Raw genomic sequence first — 19,591 nt, forward strand, 5'->3', positions numbered from 1 at the left:
TATTCAACGTAAGCATTTATTAATAGTTTTATTAAGACTTGAGTTTATCGTGTTGATAAGTTTTTTACTTTTGTCTTATTCTTTGGGTAGCTTGTATGTTGAAAATTATTTTTGTTTATTATTTTTAACTTTTAGTGTTTGTGAGGGTAGTCTAGGTTTATCAATTTTAGTATCTATTGTTCGAACCCATGGAGGTGATTATTTAAATTCTTTAGTTGTATTACGATGCTAAAATATTTAATGTTTATGTTGTTTTTAATACCTTTGGGCTTTAATTTTAAATTATGGTGAGTTGTTCAGTTTTGTCTTATTAGAATTTGTTTTTTATTTATAATAAGAAATAGTATGGGAATAGTTCCTTGGGAGGTAGGTTATTACCTATGAAGAGATAGTTTGAGATATTCATTGATTCTATTGAGTATTTGAATTGTTATTCTTATAATTATGGCTAGAGAGGGGGTGTTAAGAAGTTCGTTTTATAGTACGAGTTTTATTAGTTTAGTTTTATTATTACTTGTGTTACTCTATTTGAGATTTTCTTCCTCTAGATTATTTATGTTTTATTTTTTTTTTGAGGGCTCATTAATTCCTACATTATTTTTAATTTTGGGCTGAGGTTATCAACCCGAACGAGTGCAGGCAGGTATATACTTGTTGTTTTATACCCTATTTGCTTCGCTGCCACTTTTGATTGGTATTTTTTATTTAGAGTATGTTAAGGGTAGTTTATTAATAATTAATATGAGAAGTGTAATAGATTTAGGAATTACATATTATATATGGTATTTTGCTTTAGTTGTTGCTTTTTTAATTAAAATGCCTATATTTCTGGTTCATCTTTGATTACCTAAGGCACATGTTGAGGCGCCCGTAAGTGGTTCAATAATTTTGGCGGGGGTTTTATTGAAATTAGGAGGGTATGGATTGTTGCGTATTCTATATTTTATAGAGAATGTAGCTGTAAATATAAATTTAATTTGGTTTGGTATTAGAGTTGTAGGTATTTGATCGGTTAGATTAGTGTGCTTACGGCAGGTTGATGTAAAGTCTTTAATTGCTTATTCTTCTGTTGCTCATATAGGGTTAGTGTTAATAGGATTATTAACAATGGGATTATGAGGATTTAGAGGTGCTCTTACATTAATAATTGCCCATGGTCTATGTTCTTCGGGTTTATTTTGTCTTGCAAATATTTCTTATGAGCGTTTAGGGAGCCGAAGACTGTTAATTAATCGGGGAATATTATCTTTTATGCCGAGTCTAGGGCTTTGATGATTTTTATTAAGAATTGCTAATATGGCGGCACCACCAACATTAAATTTATTAGGAGAAATTAGTCTATTAAATAGAATTGTTGGTTGATCTTGGTTGAGTATATTAGGATTGGCCTTACTATCTTTTTTTAGAGCCGCTTATAGACTATATTTATATTCATATACTCAACACGGAACGCCTTATTCTAATTTATATTCTTGTTGAGGAGGAAGTGTACGAGAGTATTTATTATTGATGTTACACTGATTACCTTTAAATTTATTAATCTTTTTTGCTGGGCCGAGATTTCTATGGCTATAGGTGCTTGAGTAGTTTAGAATAAAATTTTAGTTTGTGGAACTAAAGAAGGTTTATTATCCTTAGGCCATGGTTTGACCTTTCTCAATTTGTGTGACTAGTTTTACTCTTTTAAGTAGAATGAGTATTTTTTTACTTCTTATAGGTTTGAATTTTTTAATTAATAGATATAGTGTATTTATTGAGTGAGAAGTTATCTCTTTTAATAGAAATAAAATCGTTATGACTCTTCTATTTGATTGAATGTCATTTATATTTATAAGATTTGTACTTTATATTTCTAGAATGGTAATTTATTACAGTGGACAGTATATAGGATCCGAACGGTATCTTAATCGATTTATTATACTTGTATTAATATTTGTTCTTTCAATAGTTTTATTAATTATTTCCCCTAATTTAATTAGAATTCTCCTTGGATGAGATGGGTTGGGCTTAGTTTCGTATTGCTTAGTTATTTATTATGAAAATGTACGATCTTATAATGCTGGCATATTAACTGCGCTTTCTAATCGTATTGGAGATGTAGCAATTTTATTAGCTATTGCTTGAATACTAAATTATGGAAGTTGAAATTATGTTTTTTATTTGCATAGAGTTTTAAATAATAATGAAATAGTAATTATCTCTAGTTTAATTATTTTGGCTGCAATAACAAAGAGTGCACAAATTCCTTTTTCTGCATGATTACCGGCGGCAATAGCCGCTCCTATACCAGTATCAGCATTAGTACATTCTTCTACGCTTGTGACTGCTGGGGTTTACTTGTTAATTCGGTTTAGAGACGTTTTATTAAGTGTTTATGCCGGTGATGTATTACTTTTATTATCAGGACTGACAATATTTATAGCTGGTATTGGTGCTAATTATGAATATGATTTGAAGAAGATTATTGCTTTATCTACTCTAAGTCAGCTTGGTCTCATAATAATAATTTTATCCATGGGATTTCCAGTATTAGCTTTTTTTCATCTATTGACACATGCTTTATTTAAAGCATTACTTTTTTTATGTGCAGGAGCGATTATTCATGGTGTGGGAGATACACAAGATATTCGCAGAATAGGAGCACTTGTAAGTCAGATGCCCCTTACTTTATCTTGTTTAAATGTAGCTAATTTGGCTTTATGTGGAATACCATTTTTAGCTGGCTTTTATTCTAAGGACTTAATTTTGGAAATTTCTTCTTTATCTTTAATTAATGTAGTCAGCTTTTTCTTATTATTTTTTTCTACCGGCCTAACTGTATGTTATTCAGTACGTTTAAGATTTTATTTGACAGGTAAGGGCTTTGGGGGTACTAATATTCATTCTATTAGTGATAATGAAGGTTGAATTATGTGTAAGGGAATATTAGGATTAGTAGTGATAGCAATTTTAGGAGGTGCAACATTGAGTTGATTAATTTTTCCTTCTGTTAATTGTGTTGTTTTACCTTTATATCTAAAAATAGGTGCATTACTTGTGAGTATTGTAGGTTTGTGAGTTGGTATCTTACTATCAAGTTATTCTATTGGACAGCCTTTAATGTGTATGAAGTTTTATTTTAACTCTACAATAATAGGAAGCATATGATTTTTACCTTACCTATCAACAAATTATATTATTAAATTCCCTTTATACATAGGGGGGGTGTACTATAATAATATTGATCAAGGATGGAGAGAGTGTCTAGGTGCTCAAGGTATATATAGTAGTTTTAAGGATGGTTCAATGTTAATTCAACAATCACAAGACAATTTATTTAAAATGTATTTATTAATTTTTTTATTTTTTACAATTTTCCTTTGTCTCTTTATATTTGTATATTTAGGTAGCTTATATTGAAAGCATAGTATTGAAGATACTAAGAAGAATTATATTCCCTAAATAGTACTCCCTGAGAGTACTCTCTTTTTTACCTCGAAAAGGTAATGTAATATTTATACTAAGGGGGTTATGTTATTTATATTAAGAGATGTTAACGGTCTAACCCGCTAAAGATAAAAGTTAGCAGCTTCTTCTTGATTAATTTCACATCTCCTTAGTTGGGGTAGAGAATAAACCCAATGATATCATTAACAGTGAAATGCCTCTTTTTGGCTTCAACTAACAAGTAGGGGCCAAGAGGCCAAAGGTTCAGGTCGAAACTGAGTGCAATCGTTTGCTTCCTACTTATGAGATAAGTTGATAGCAACACCTTTTGGATGCAAACCAAATATTATAGTTAACTATTATCCCGTCCCGTTAGTCAGCTCATGTTAAGGATCCTTGATTTCATTCGTGGTAAAGACCTATTAGGAGGATTACTAGGAATACTAATCTAACTAGAGATCAGGATAGTGTATTGGTGTTGTTAATAGTAATTGTTATTGGTAATAGAAGGGCGATTTCTACGTCGAAGATAAGAAAAATTACGGCAATGAGGAAGAATCGTAGGGAGAAAGGGATTCGGGCTGAAGATTTGGGATCAAATCCGCACTCAAAGGGGGAGTTTTTTTCTCGATCATTAATAACTTTCTTAGAAAGAAGAGTCGAAATGGTTATAACGATTAAACAAATAATAATAGTTAGTAAGCCGGTTGTTAAGACTGTATTAATTGCCTATTTCATTTAATGATCTTTTTGATTGGAAGTCAAATATACTATATATATTAAATAGGCTAACCTCCTCATCAATAAATAGAGATGTAAAGGAATAATCATACTACATCCACAAAATGTCAATATCAAGCAGCGGCTTCAAATCCAAAGTGGTGAGTAGGAGAGAAATGTGATAAAAGGTGGCGTAATAAGCAAGTGGCTAGGAATGTGGAACCAATAATAACGTGGAGGCCATGGAAGCCTGTTGCTATGAAAAATGTTGAGCCGTAAACAGCATCTGCGATGGTGAATGGTGCCTCGTAATATTCGTATGCTTGTAGAGCAGTAAAATATAGGCCTAGGAGGATTGTAAGTAGTAGGCCTTGTGTGGCTTGGGTGTGGTTGCCCTCTATTAATCTGTGATGAGCTCATGTTACGGTAACTCCTGAGGCCAGTAGAATTGCAGTATTAAGAAGGGGAATGTGTATTGGGTTGAATGGCACGATGCCTGCTGGAGGTCAGAAGGATCCAATTTCTACTGTTGGTGCTAATCTACTATGGAAGAAGGCTCAGAAGAATGAGGCGAAAAAGAATACTTCAGAAATAATAAATAAGATTATGCCTCACCGAAGACCTAATGTAACTTGCATAGTGTGCAATCCTTGATATGTTCCTTCTCGAGTTACATCTCGTCATCATTGAATTATAGTTAGTAGTGTGATTAGTATGCCTAGGAAAAATAGAGAGGGGTCATATTGATGGAATCATTTAGTAAGTCCTGTAGTTGTAACTAAGGCTCCTAAGGCCCCAGTAAGCGGCCAAGGGCTTTGATCAACAAGGTGGTAAGGATGATTTTGTGGTGCTGACATAAGTAACTTCTCTTGAGTATAGTGTAACTAGAACTGCAAATACATATGATTGAATTACTGCGACGGCAGATTCTAATATTAGGAGGGCAATTTGTCCAATTATTAGTAGAGAGAGTATGGAGAGAGATAAAGAAGGGCCTGTATTACCTAGTAAGGTTAAGAGGAGATGGCCTGCAATTATGTTTGCTATTAATCGAACAGCTAAAGTTCCAGGCCGAATGATGTTGCTAATTATTTCAATACATACTATGAATGGTATGAGAGGGGCCGGGGTCCCAGAAGGAACGAGATGGGCAAATATGTGTTGGGTGTGATTGATTCAACCATAGATTATGAAGCTTATTCAAAGAGGGAGGGCGAGAGTTAATGTGAAGGTTAGGTGACTGGAGCTAGTAAATACATAGGGAAATAGGCCCATAAAATTGTTAAACAAGATGAAGGAGAATAATGAAATAAATAGGAAGGTTCTTCCTTGATAACTAGTAGGACCAAGAATAGTTTTGAATTCCTTATGGAGGGTTAAGGTAATTTTATTTCATAGAATGTTTGGTCGTCCTGGTAAGAATCAGAATGGGATTGGAATAATTAGAAGACCAATTACTGTTCTAAGTCAGTTAAATGATATATTTATGATTGAAGTAGAGGGATCAAAGGTTGAAAAAAGGTTTGTTATCACTTTCAATTTATAGTTGTCTTTTTAATATTAGTGTCACTTAAGGAAGGGTCAGGGGTATTTGAATTAAAATATATAATAGATGCAAATAGAAGGTAACATAAGGAAAATGTAATAAATAAGATAAGTCATTTTAGGGGTGATATTTGTGGAATAGAAAAATACTATTGAGTAGTAATTTAAGCTTGACATGCTTACGTTATAATTTAACTAATTTTTCCATTGGAAGTAATTGTTATTTTACTATCTTTTGGTTTAAGAGACCATTGCTTACTTTCAGCCATCCAATGAAAGTTCTTGTATTATTTTTGTTATTCATTTAATGAATACTGAGTGAGGGCAGGCTTCAACAACAATTGGTATGAAACTGTGATTTGCACCACAGATTTCTGAACATTGACCAAAGAATAGACCTGTGCGTGTAATGTTGGCTGCTACTTGATTTAAGCGTCCTGGAGTAGCATCCGCCTTAATACCAAAGGCGGGTATGGCCCATGAGTGAAGAACATCGGCGGCGGTAATTAGGATACGAATATCAATGTTAATAGGTAATACAATACGATTGTCTACATCTAATAGACGAAATGAATTGGGATTTATTTCATTAATAGGGATTATGTAAGAATCAAATTCTGTTAAGGAGAAGTCAGAATATTCATAACTTCAGTATCATTGATGCCCAATTGTTTTAAGAGTAATTGCTGGTTGATGAATTTCATCTAATAGGTATAAGAGTCGTAAGGATGGGAGAGCAATGAAGATTAGCGTAATGGCGGGCAAGATTGTTCAAATAGTTTCTAGAGTTTGTCCTTCTAACAAATTGCGGTTAATATATGTGTTTGGTAGAAGGGAGGCTAGTAGATAGCCTACAAGAACTGTAATTATGGTCACAATGAGTATTGTGTGATCATGAAAAAATGTTATTTGTTCTATTACAGGGGATGCTGCATCTTGAAGACCTAGCTGATTTCAAATGGCCATTTCTAAAGAAGACAATTATTCTTATATTTGGGGCTTAGGCCCAATGCACTTATCTGCCACCTTAGAAGTTTGTTAGTAAGGGAAGTTCTGCATAACTATGTTCTGCAGGGGGCAGGTTTTGAAATCACTCTAGAGATGTTGTTTGTTGATCTGAAAAGATTACTGGTCGAGCTCTTGCGAAGGCTTCTCATATAATAATTACAAGTACTAAGACAGCGATGAAAGAAAGGAATGAGCCAATGCTTGATACTATATTTCATGTAGTATAAGCGTCTGGGTAATCTGAATATCGACGCGGCATTCCTCTTAGTCCTAAAAAATGTTGAGGGAAGAATGTGATATTTACTCCTATAAATATTACTAAGAATTGAATTTTTAGCCATGTGGGATTTATTGTTGTTCCTCTAAATAAAGGAAATCAATGAATAAGTCCTGCTATGATAGCGAATACGGCACCTATGGATAGTACATAGTGAAAATGTGCTACTACATAGTAAGTGTCGTGGAGAACAATATCTAAAGATGAGTTTGCAAGTACGACTCCTGTGAGACCACCTACGGTAAAAAGGAAAATGAAGCCTAAGGTTCATAAGATTGAAGGTGAATAAGTTATTTGTGCTCCATGAAGTGTGGCGATTCATCTAAATACCTTAATTCCTGTAGGAACAGCAATGATTATTGTAGCTGCAGTAAAGTAAGCGCGAGTGTCAACGTCTATACCAACAGTGAACATATGGTGAGCCCATACAATAAATCCTAAGAATCCAATTGCTAGTATTGCATAAATTATTCCTAAAACACCGAAAGTTTCCTTTTTACCACTTTCTTGGGTTACAATATGTGAAATTATACCGAATCCCGGAAGAATTAAAATGTAAACTTCAGGATGACCAAAGAACCAGAATAGGTGTTGATATAAAATTGGATCTCCTCCTCCTGAAGGATCAAAGAAGGAGGTATTAAGATTTCGATCAGTTAAGAGCATTGTAATAGCCCCCGCTAACACGGGAAGGGATAAAAGAAGTAATACGGCAGTAATTACTACAGATCAAACAAATAATGGTATTCGTTCTAAGGTTATTCCAGGAGTTCGCATGTTAATTACAGTTGTAATAAAATTTACTGCACCAAGAATTGAGGATACACCGGCTAGATGGAGAGAGAAAATAGAAAGATCGACAGAGGCTCCGGCGTGAGCAATAGCTCTAGAAAGAGGGGGATATACAGTTCATCCTGTTCCCGCACCACTCTCTACAATTCTTCCTGTTAATAGTAGGGTTAGTGAGGGCGGTAGTAATCAGAATCTTATGTTGTTTAGACGGGGGAATGCTATATCAGGCGCTCCTAGTATTAAGGGTACTAATCAATTACCGAAGCCCCCAATTATAATTGGCATAACTATGAAGAAAATTATAATAAAAGCATGAGCAGTAACAATTACATTATAAATTTGATCATCGCCAATTAGACTACCTGGTTTTCCTGGATTTTTACAGAATTTGAGGGTAAAATATGTATGCTTCGTGACTGAAGTTAAAAAACATCCTCAGATTCACTGAAAGAAATCTGGACACCTTATCTCAGTGCATTGTTATCGTTCTACTTCCATCATGTATAAAAAATCAGGTCTCTGTCAATAGCTTTAGATCCAAACTTAAAAGGTACTTGATAGAACATTGCTTTTACTCGGTTGAAGAATATGTAGAAAATAATTCGCATACGTAAAATTAAATGTATAGTAAGTAAATTTGTGTACCATAAGAATCTATATGTAATAATAGTATGTATGTTTATGTATACTGGTATATATATAAATGACATGTCCAATTTCGTTGTATGACGATGAACGGATGCAATAAATTATGATTATGATTATGGTTCTCAATACAGTTATCGAACACAAAAATACAATTCACAAACAAAGCTGAAAATGGTTAAAAAAAAAAAAAAAAAAAAAAAAAAAGATACCATTAATAAGAAATTCATGTTTTTCTTTCTACTGTACAATTAAAAAAAAAAATGAAGCAGACACAGGAATCTCACCCATCATTCACTACCAGTGGGAAGCTTGAGAATTTTATTTTAATTTTTATTTCTAAGGCTGATTAAATATGCTAACAGTAACGAAGGGCTAACAATGAAAGCTGTTAACCAGTTACCGGTATATGCTGATATGTAAACATTGCTAGGCAATGATAGTGTTTAAAGAAATCAGTCTGAAGGTCAATGTAGTCTAAATGACAACCATAATTACAAGTGAGACAGTAATCAAAGGAATAAAGCCGCATAATACTCACTAGAAAAACAAAATTGAGAAGAGCACTGAAGTAAATTAATTTTGGAGGAAGTGAAGTTACCTCTCCGTTGAGAACATGTTCTCATTGCTGTCACTAATACCATACAAACTAAAAGGAAAATATGTTAAAGCATAATTTTCCTCTTGTACTAGCAGCTGCGAAAATTGGATATTAACTCGCCAGGGTATGAATACAATGATTTTTTAAAAACAAAGTTTTGAGAAAAATTAGTGAATTGAAAATGTTGATAATGAGGAACTCAACAGCATGTAAGATCAGTAAATATAATAGTAAAGATAATTAATCTGGGACATCGTAAGATATTAGGTTGTCTAAAAAGTATAGAGCCTTTGGAGATCAAAATTGAGAATATATTTATTTTTATTTGAAACAACATGATAAAACCACATATGCATAATTTTATTCGATGACCTTCTATCATTTTTCCTACACTATAATCTCCTCGCTATAGAACTGATTTCCGATTTTTTTTTAAAAAGTAACAATTGGTTTTCACAGGTCTCTTTTGAAACTAACTTACCACTATTCAGGGAGTTGTATAGATACTGAAACAACTGATAGTTTGACGATGCTACATAAGGGATATATGATAGATGCATTAGAATCTCCCAACCAAGTTCTCTCAATTTCTGATGGGTCGTTTAAGATATAAGTGGTCTGCCGTTGTCAGTGTAGTATATGACACTCTTTCTGTTGATTAGTTCCGTCCGTTTCTTTTAGATAGCTAGAAGCACTTGCGCTAATTGTCGATAGTACAGGTTCCAGTTTATCGTTCTCTCGGCGGCAGCAACTCGTGAGGCACGATTCCATCAAAAGCAAAGTAGAATCATCCTGGCCGTTAATGTGGGCTTTGCTACGCACTATGGCTCTTCTCGATTCGATTATCATCTTTTTCGCACATTACTATCATAGGTTATTCATTTTTCATCACTCGTGATCAACGACTTCGTTACGTTTCAGTAGAATTTTTTAGATAGAAATTCAATCGAGTAAATGTTTTTGAGTTAGGTCATGTGTCACCTAAACGATAGGTTCCTTTTTGTAACCAGCTTTCTCTACATGCTTTAACACCGTTTGCTGATAAATGTTCGTCTTTGCTGATGTTATAACTCTTTACACGCCGGTCTTCCTCGACTTCTACCAGAATACAGGTTCCCACTCAAGTAAATAATCAAAATAAACTTTTTTTTTTTTTTTTAACTGTTTCCATAGTTCAAAAATTTTCAATTTCATGGTCGAAAAATTCATAAAAATAACCTTTATTGCCCATACAATGATAATACAAAACGCCCAGTACGGCTTCTGGTAAGCTTTCAGTTAACTTGAAAATTTTCTAGATTTTCAAGATTTAATAACGAATTCATGGCTTATTGCATTTTTTTTTTTTTTAACGGTATACGAAATCCAAGGCTTATTCAGTTGACACGGTTGAGTGGGTACCCTGGAATATCATCCATCTTTGCTATGATTGGTCGCCCACTGCGCGAAGCATCTTGGACATCAACACTTCCAGAACAAAAATGACTGAACCATCTTTAAACTGTTGCTTTTGATAACGTATTTTGTCCACAAACAGCACAAATTTCTTCACGAGCCAGCGCAGCATATGCAATTTTATCGAGATAAAATTGTAAAATGTAGAACAGTTTTGCAGAAAATTCAGTAATTTTCACGGCGCAATACCGTACATTTGATTATAAAAATTCGAACACTTCTTGTACATCTATTAGCTTCAACTGTCACTTGTTAAATGATGTTAGTTAGGCTTGACCAGCTACGACTCAAATACTCTGAGATTATGGACACTAACGTTATCTCGTGCGCAAACACTAACGTTATTTCGTGCGCAAAAGGATATGTCGATCAACAGGAAATACGCAGAGGACTCATGGGATTTAGTGGGGAAGAAAAAAAAGACCCGTGGGTAGTCTAAAAAAAAATACTAAAATAACAAAAAATTGGTATACGGAACGAGAATTTCTTCCAGTTTTCGAGTCGATGCTCACTACGTTCGCTTTTCCAGTTCTTGGCTTATTCCTCTAAATATTTTGACTAATGTAGATAGATTAATTGTGCTTCCAGTGTTTAAACTAAACTTCTTTCTAAGCATTCACGTTCTCCAAGGTTTATGCCATCAAAAAGAAAGAAAAAAACGGAGGTATTAAATATATGCATGATCTCCGTGTATGCGTTCATACAAACTTTTGCACCAACTGATTGTAATATGCTACAACATGTATGAAAGGAATTTAACTACAAGCTTCATGTGTGTCAAGTGACAAAGGGAACTAAACACATTATGCAGAAAATGATTTTGATGTGAAACAGAACTTTCTGGGTTTCTGTTTCATTGATGTCCTTTATGAATCTGAGTGTGATTGATGAAGGCTTTTTTTTTCCCTTTAAGTGATTTACAGCCTGTTACGAAAATTATTAACAGATGCCAGTGTTGGGTAAGTTACTTGTAAAAATGTAACGCGTTACAAGTTACTTTACTTTCTCTTAAAATGTAATGCGTTAGTAACGCGTTACTTGCCTCAAAAAAAGTAACTATTACTTTACTTTGAAAGTAACGCGTTACTTTTAGGTCCGAAACTTTGAATATGTGGAAAAAATCTTATTACTTCAGTTTTCCGTACTGCTATTACTACCGCTATTATTATTATTATTATTATTATTATTATTATTATTATTATTATTATTATTATTACACGTTCTGAATCGATTTATGTAAATGCAAGGACAAATTTTTACTTGACAACTATATGAACATTTTAATGTAATCTAACATTGACTAAAATGCGATACTGCGTTACTCGTAGGGATGGGCACGGGTGAATTCGAGCAAGTTTTCTTTGAAACTAGATTCAACCAGAAACAGACATCTTTGAGCTCGACCCGAGAACTCGGCTTGAAAAATTTCCTCCAACTCGACTCGAATTCGGGTCGAGTCGAGTCAAATCTGGTGTATAGTTTCGAGTACTCTCTTCAAGTGTCTTACATAGATAATATAATTATTATCAATGGTACTACTACAACAACAACTTCTTTTCTTCTTCTTCTTCTTCTTCTTCTTCTTCTTCTTCTTCTTCTATATTATTATTATTATTATTATTATTATTATTATTATTATTATTATTATTATTATTATTATTATTATTATTATTATTATAACAACACTGTATATAAACATGAAAGATAGGCGGTTTATATATGAATACTAAAAAAGTATTTGAATGCCAACCTCGGTAGTCGTGAAGTCTAGGAGTAAAGGACATTGTTCACGAGCTTCTAAATTTGGGTTGACGGTCTAGGTTGAGTATTCGGGCTCGAGCCAAACGTTGTTAAAAGTTATAGAGCACTGGCCAAATATCTTCAAAACTGCTCGGCCCGGGTTTAGAATTGTCAACGACTCGAGCAGATCGGCTCACAGCTCATTCACTATCGACTCAAACCGAGAAGTGCGCTGAGCCAACAACTCAACCAACCGAGTCGGCTAGAGCCCTTCGCTCAGTTGAGTCGAACCGAGCAGATAGATGGCTTATCCCAACCAAGTCAGCTCGAGTCGATGGTTCACGTCAAGCGAACCGGCTCGAGCCATCGGCTTAGTTAAGCCGAGCCGAGGTAAGCTTGTTATAAAAAAATCTCTTGTAGTCTCGCTATCGAGACGATACGAGATGCGAGCAGTGTCCCCTCTCGTGAGCAACACTAAAAGTATTCCATATTTACTGCTTAGCTTACATTTCTCATGGCTTTCGCTTTCCAATGTAATCAGCCCTTGATTTCAAAACGAGTTAAAAGGAGCGAGCCACTTATCAAACTCGACTCGACTCGAAACTCGACGCCAAAAACAGTGAATCGGTTCGGAACTCGACTCGAGAATATTATTTTAACTCGACTCGAAACTCGACCTGGATTCGAGTCGAGTTTTAGCTTGACTCGTGCCCATCCCTATTGCTCGTGCCCATTGCTTACTATTATTCTGCTAAACTAATTATATAATAATAACAATGTTGCTATGTAAAATTAAAAATACAAAATATCGAGAAACATTACACTACAACTGACGAAATGAGAACACATGAACTGAGGGTGAATCAAAATTGCCAATAACTCTAAAATCGATACATGCTTTTTAAAGATAGCTGTTCCAAACTCTAAAATCAACGGGACTTTAGGATATGCAAACTGATCTAAAAGAACCCTAATATTACCTACATACCATCAACATTACATCAATAAAGTAGGCCTGCTCATCAGAACACCGTTTATTCATATTAATCCCTTACTGATTGTCGTTCATTATGGCACCCTAATTGTTGATAAATATTTCCCGCCGGGGCACCACTTTACTTTTAAATTCTGTTCAGCAGTGGCGTACTTACGATTTTGTTTCGGTGGGGCTTTGCCTGAAAATGAAAAAAATCTGAAGATATTTTATATACTTTACTATAGTAAGTAAGATTTCGGGGGGGGGGGCTTAAGCCCGGAAGCCCCACCCCTAAATACGCCACTGCTGTTCACCATCATCTTCAGCTTTTAAGAAAAAGTATTCTTTCAAATGTTCGAACGATAAAATATTTTCGTTCTCCATCTTTATAAAAACAACACTATTCAGAGTAAAATAGACTACCAGTACCTTTGCACTCGTAGTTCACTCACTGAATGTATTGATTTGGAGCTGTCAAAATCTAAGACAAAATCTTCCAGGTGCTTGCAATCAGTACACGTGATTTCCCTGAGGCTGTCCTCATCTTCCAAAAGCAGCAAGTGGCACTATATTTTGTTATGTAAATAAACAAATCAAATTGTATCTATGAATGTATTTGCAAGCCTACCAACGTAAAGTTCATAAGGCGAAAAGGGAAAATGCACATCGAGATTTCCCGTTCCGCCTTGCATTAAGATGAAAAGTGATAACAGGAAAAATTAAATCTTTAAGTTTTACGTCTCACGCTTATGCTGGTTAGGCTAAAGGAGACGGTGATGATAAGAGATGAGTGAAATGGTGGAATGAAGGAAGTGGGAGGAAACGGGAGAACCCCGAGAAAACCCACGAGCACGGTGTTTGTCCACCACAAAGTCCACACGGCGCGAAAAGTGATAACATGTTTTACATGCTAATTTCATTGCTAGAGGTCATAAGGCGAAACGGGAAAAGGCGAACAGTACAGAAATTGTCGGTCACTGACATCGTTTATGCTCCATTGTTCCATATTGAGAAATTCACATATAGGAAAGAAACATTTGTTTCCGAAAAAAATATACATATATTGTAGTTACTCATCCGAAATGTAAAGCGAAAAAATAACGCAAACTAGATACGTTACTTAAAAATTTGTAACGCGTTACCGTTACAGTTACTTTGGAAAAATGTAACGCGTTACTAGGAAACGTTACTTAAAAAGTAACGCGTTACTTGCGTTACGTTACTTCCCAAGACTGACAGATGCTAAGTGGGAACATCTTCCTTCTTGTTTTATGTAGTGGCACCCATGATTCCCGCGTAACTTGACGTATTCCAGAGCGTGTTTCTTTATATATAAAGTAGTGTTAGTGTTTGTAACTAGTCAGTAATTTTTTGCTATTAATGGAAGGCCTAAAAATTACATTTAAAATTATACCTAGGTACTTTTAAAACACTTTCTTTAATCTACATGATAATCTCGGGAGGGGGGGAGGAGTATCGCAATCCATTTGTCTTCTATATTTGAAATCCTTTTAATTCTGTCAGTTTTTATAGTTTTCGGTTCTGCTATTTGTTGTTCCTTTAATGTGTTAACAACATATTAATTTTCTTTCATTAAATTAAAAATGTAATTAATCCGTTGTTATATTTCTTTCTAAAACGATCAAACAATAAGTTTTTCATAAATTTATACACAAAGATTTGACTTTGTTAGTGCCTGTTCTGTTGTGAGTACATGAAATACTAGATGCAGCTTTCCTGTAGTTAGTAGATATAAATTTGTTATTCTTTTTATGAATATCTACACGTAAATAACGTAATGCGTTTTCCTTTTTATAATTACCAATAAATTTATCGACAATAAAACAAACTTAGGTAAGCTTAAATAGTCAAACCGCAATTTCTAAGGTCTATCATATTCTGCCACAATGACTATTACTAATGATTACGATCTAAGATACATAATAATAATGAAGTCGGGGATTGTCCTCAAGTACTTCCAGATTTCCCAAATACTTGTTCAACTAGTTTAATTAGTTGTTATTACTCATATACATATTTATAGAAGCTATAGGGCACACACTCATAAGAAACGTTACTTCCTTGTGCCTCTAAGTTCATTATTTTAACTGAATATTTCTTTCCTCTCTCGGTACGTCTTCAGCACCATTTCTATTACTGCGTCACCAGATCCTCACCTTTTATGTATACATTGTTTAAAAGAAAGAAACGAAAAGCAACTACAAACTACAATAAGAAATATAGATATTAGGATCCGTTGAAGCAGTAATAAAAATGGTGTTGAATACGTTCCTCCAAGGAGGAAACAAATACTTAATTAAAGTAACGAACACGGAAGCACACGGTAAGTTACTTTTCTTATTTCAACAATTAACAATTAAACTTTTCTTATTTCTAATACAGGGTGGTCCGAAAGTATGGATACACCCAAATAAAAAGCAGAATTTAAAAAGAATTTGGTAAGTATGTATGGTATTTGACTGGTACGTTTGGTATGAAGCTGATTTGTGATAGATCAATAACGCACTCTTTCTTTCTTGTTTCAACAGTGTCGCTACCGTGCTTCTGAATGATAAATACAGAGTGATTTTTTTTAAAACTCCCGGATTTCATTTGGGTCTAGAATTTCTAACTGAGGTCTAATTTTTATGCGGTTTGTGGCAAATGATCAAGGAAGAACGGGAGATTTATGGAACTACATTTAATGGTTTAAATTCATCTGGGGTAATATGCAGTTTCGGAGTCACCGTTTCCATCTTCAGTGCAGGAAACCTACATGTAATTCGCAGTAAGACCAGTAGGTCTTAATCTTATTTAGCTTTAATATTGAACATGAACATTAAACTCCAAACAACTAAACCATACTGTTAGGTGCGCTCCAGTCCGCTAAATACACGAGACATTCATATATTTACATATAAAATCTTACTATTCTGAATAATCAATCGACTGAAACGTCGTTTCAGAATCACTGTGTTTAAATATTTGGAGAACGAAATACGAAATATCCCTTCTGAATTTTTTTTCGAGTATTTTCTTATGAACATATACAATCAACTTTTTGTTATAGGTCTACTTAGGCTCTACGTCAGTGTTAATGTGAGATACTTTCATTTGAGGAGTGTATGTGTATGCAGTTGTCAGAGGGAAATAATTTTGAAGAACAATAATTCGAATTTTTGTGTAACTATAGTGTAATTGAATTATGGATTTTCTGCCCCCTACTTATGATGTCTCTGCTAATAGGGGGAGTCAAGTTTAGTGCGAATAAAAGTAAATAAAATAAAAAGGAACTTGATTATAAAGATATCATTGGATAACTTAGAAACAAACATACCTTATTGTCATTGTCATTTTTTATTTTGTATTACTAAACACAACATTCCTCGTTTATACTTTATTATGAAGAAAAGTGTTCAAACCATTTTACAAATACGTGAAAAATTACATTTCCACATCAAGAAAGTGAGACACAAGTTCAATGCTTAACACAAAGTTTTGAAGTGAGGATTAAATATACTTATTTCTCTTATAAAGACTTCTACTTGTTACCAACTCAGCAGCGTAGCATAGCTATAGAGCAAGTTGACAGAGGGCAGAAAAAGTTTTATTTTGTTTCTTTCCGGATACGAGATAAGTTATATTTATCTCAAAGTTACTCAATAAGTATCCTACAGTCACTATTAGCAAAGATATCACTTGTTACATTAATGATGCAAAAAATGCCATCATTCTTAGTAAGCAAATATTATACATATTTTGTTCGTCTCTCTTGCTGATATTTCCGACTGCAGATGGAGCAAAAAAAAAAAAAAAAAAACTCAAATTCCTGTTAAATATTTTAAACGTGCTCAGTCGTTCTGGACAGCAATTCGGAAGCAAAGATGGATTGTTTGTTGTATGTAAACAGGGACGTCTATTAGTTTTTAGAAAATAGTATTTTGTCTCCCTAGACAAACAATAGAGATAAAGCAATAGTTTGAAGGAAAAAAGAGTACTACGATATACGATATAACAAGTTAAATATTTACTTCCGAAATATGAATACACTACTCTCTAAATACAGTCATACAAACGATGAAAAACTTTTCGCTTCCATTCATATGATGCAAACAAAATGTAGATCTATAGGACATAGAAAGAATAACACAACCTTCTGAGGTAATCATTACCCCTTGCCAATGTCATAATTGACCTACGATATTTATTACATACACCTACATATTTAGTTCGAAAGCAAGGTACTATTCTGTGTTTACGACATTACTTTAATCGAAATATTTGTATTATTTTAAAATATGATAATAAAATAAATAAAACTTATTTACCTTAAGCTTTAATAAAGTGTTATTATTTTGTTTATTCCGATATTTCATCTTCTACAGGTGCTGAGGTCTGCTGGGAACAATTTTTATGAAGGAAAACTTGAACTGCTGATAGACAGATATTTTTTTTTCCTTCAGTTCTGGTAAATCAGAAGAATGCTAGATGAATGAACTGATCAATAAACGCCATACTATCAAATTCACGAAGAATTGTAGACACATATTATACAATACATGAGAATCAGAAGATTAATTACTGAATCTTCTATGTTGCCAATTTCCAAGACTGCCTATAGGCATTTGAACTTGCTGAAACTGCCCTACGTTGAAGCTTTGAGATTTTTTTACGCCTATTATTTCTATGTCAATATCCAATAGTTAGTGATCTCGTTGCTTGTATACAGTCTTACTATCCTTATGGAATTTTAGTTCCTTGGTTCTAACGGAATAAAAGTCATAAGATGACGTTTCCACTGCGAAGAAATCTTATGGAGGAATTTTATTTTCTTTATAGTGTGTTTGGTTTTCCTTACATATGCGCACTATAAGACAAATAACCTTTATTTTATTTCAATGTTTAACATATTACTAGCGCATAAACAAACATTAAAAGTTTAATTTATTTCTAGTTTTTTTTTTTTTATGATTCATTAAATTGAACTACGGTTATATCTGCTATTTGCTAATTAAAAATAAATCAACAAATAAATATAATACAACTTTCTACTGTTCTTCACAAAATTTCTCGCGTAAAACAAAGGAAGCTGACTATACCGTAAACGCACTGAAAAACTCATGAAAGAATAGTTCAGACCGATCCGAGTGCTTTCTTTTATGCAACGTCTGTCGTCAGGATTCCGCGGTATCTTTCTATGATTATTACATTTAATTGTAAAGATATATAGTATAAGATAACCAATTACCTTCTTTAAAATCTTTCTCCACTTTTTTCTTCATATCACTACGAAACTTTGTAGCTTTCGAGGAAGAGACGAAAAACGCCAGAAGGCACGCCAGAAAGGAATAGCTGCTCAATGTCACAAGAAATCCTATGACAAGACCTGGAAAAGAAATTACATTTTGCAATGTGTAATACAAACATTTGAACTGCAGTAATTTCTACACGTTCAAAAGTGAACACTATGGTACAGGAAGACAAATATTGGCATTATCAAATAGAAGAAATATTTTTCTTTCTTTTTTAAAGAACAAAAGGTTTAATGAAGTCACACGCTTTTTTGACTTCACTGCTATTAATAGATTGGGAAAAAAAAATACTAGTTTCTACCATCATTGCTAATGAACATAAATTTTACTTTTTTTGGAAATTTCATGATCATGGCCATTTCAGAAAAGAATACTTACTTCAAGATGTCAAACATGTTACTGGCTTATAATTACAAGGGAGAATAAAAAAAAAAAAAAAAAAATGAATTTAGCTGTGCAATCCAGTGTTTTGCATATGTGTAGTTATAATTTTTATATGTAGTAGATTTCGAGGTGTACTATGTCAGCCAGTCGTCACAGCGCAGCACGCTGTTTCTTTTGGTCACTAGGGAGGTCAGAACATGACACAACAACTGGAACATGTCACAAAGGCTGAGGTGTGCAGTATCACTCGATTTTTGTCCCATGGAGAAGATCATGGATAAAATGTAATAACACGTAAATAACTGTACGTATGGTGTCACGCGTTTCCCAATAAGAGAACTGATGTGATGAATGAAGAAAAACATGGAAGACAACTTCTGAATACACTGATCCACCCTCTGTACACTCCTGACCTAACTCTTTTTATCATTTTTGAACTCATGAAGGAACACGTTCAATGATAACGTTTGAACACACTTGAAGCAGCGCAAGATGCTTCAATTACATAATTCAGATGCTACAAGAATTTTTGCAACCAGCATGTAAAAATTGTTCTCTGGATGGAATAAATGATTGGGCCTCACTGACAACTACGTGCAATTTTAGTGTTATACCATATACATAACACACTACACTTTCATATTTGGCGTCCATCAATGGTTTGAAAGTCAACCTTCCGTGTAGGTGATTTAATTAAAATAGTGGACAAT

At 33.9% G+C, this 19,591-nt stretch overlaps 1 protein-coding gene and 2 pseudogenes across 1 annotated transcript in view; 1 reads left to right on the top strand and 2 right to left on the bottom strand.

The window, feature by feature from the left end:
• LOC145671073 (transmembrane protein 19) overlaps positions 1-19,591 on the bottom strand; it is an 83,328-nt gene that overhangs the window by 48,553 nt on the left and 15,184 nt on the right. The window contains exon 4 of the mRNA XM_081739809.1: positions 18,434-18,571. Coding sequence (XP_081595935.1) covers positions 18,434-18,571 — 138 coding nt within the window. The remainder of the gene's footprint in view (positions 1-18,433; positions 18,572-19,591) is intronic.
• LOC145671979 (NADH-ubiquinone oxidoreductase chain 4 pseudogene) lies at positions 226-1,575 on the top strand (annotated as a pseudogene).
• Positions 5,992-7,263, bottom strand: LOC145671074 (cytochrome c oxidase subunit 2-like; annotated as a pseudogene).

Source organism: Thermobia domestica, chromosome 15 (genome assembly GCF_964235325.1).
Source record: "Thermobia domestica chromosome 15, izTheDome1.hap1.1, whole genome shotgun sequence".
NCBI classification, from domain to species: Eukaryota; Metazoa; Arthropoda; class Insecta; order Zygentoma; family Lepismatidae; genus Thermobia; species Thermobia domestica.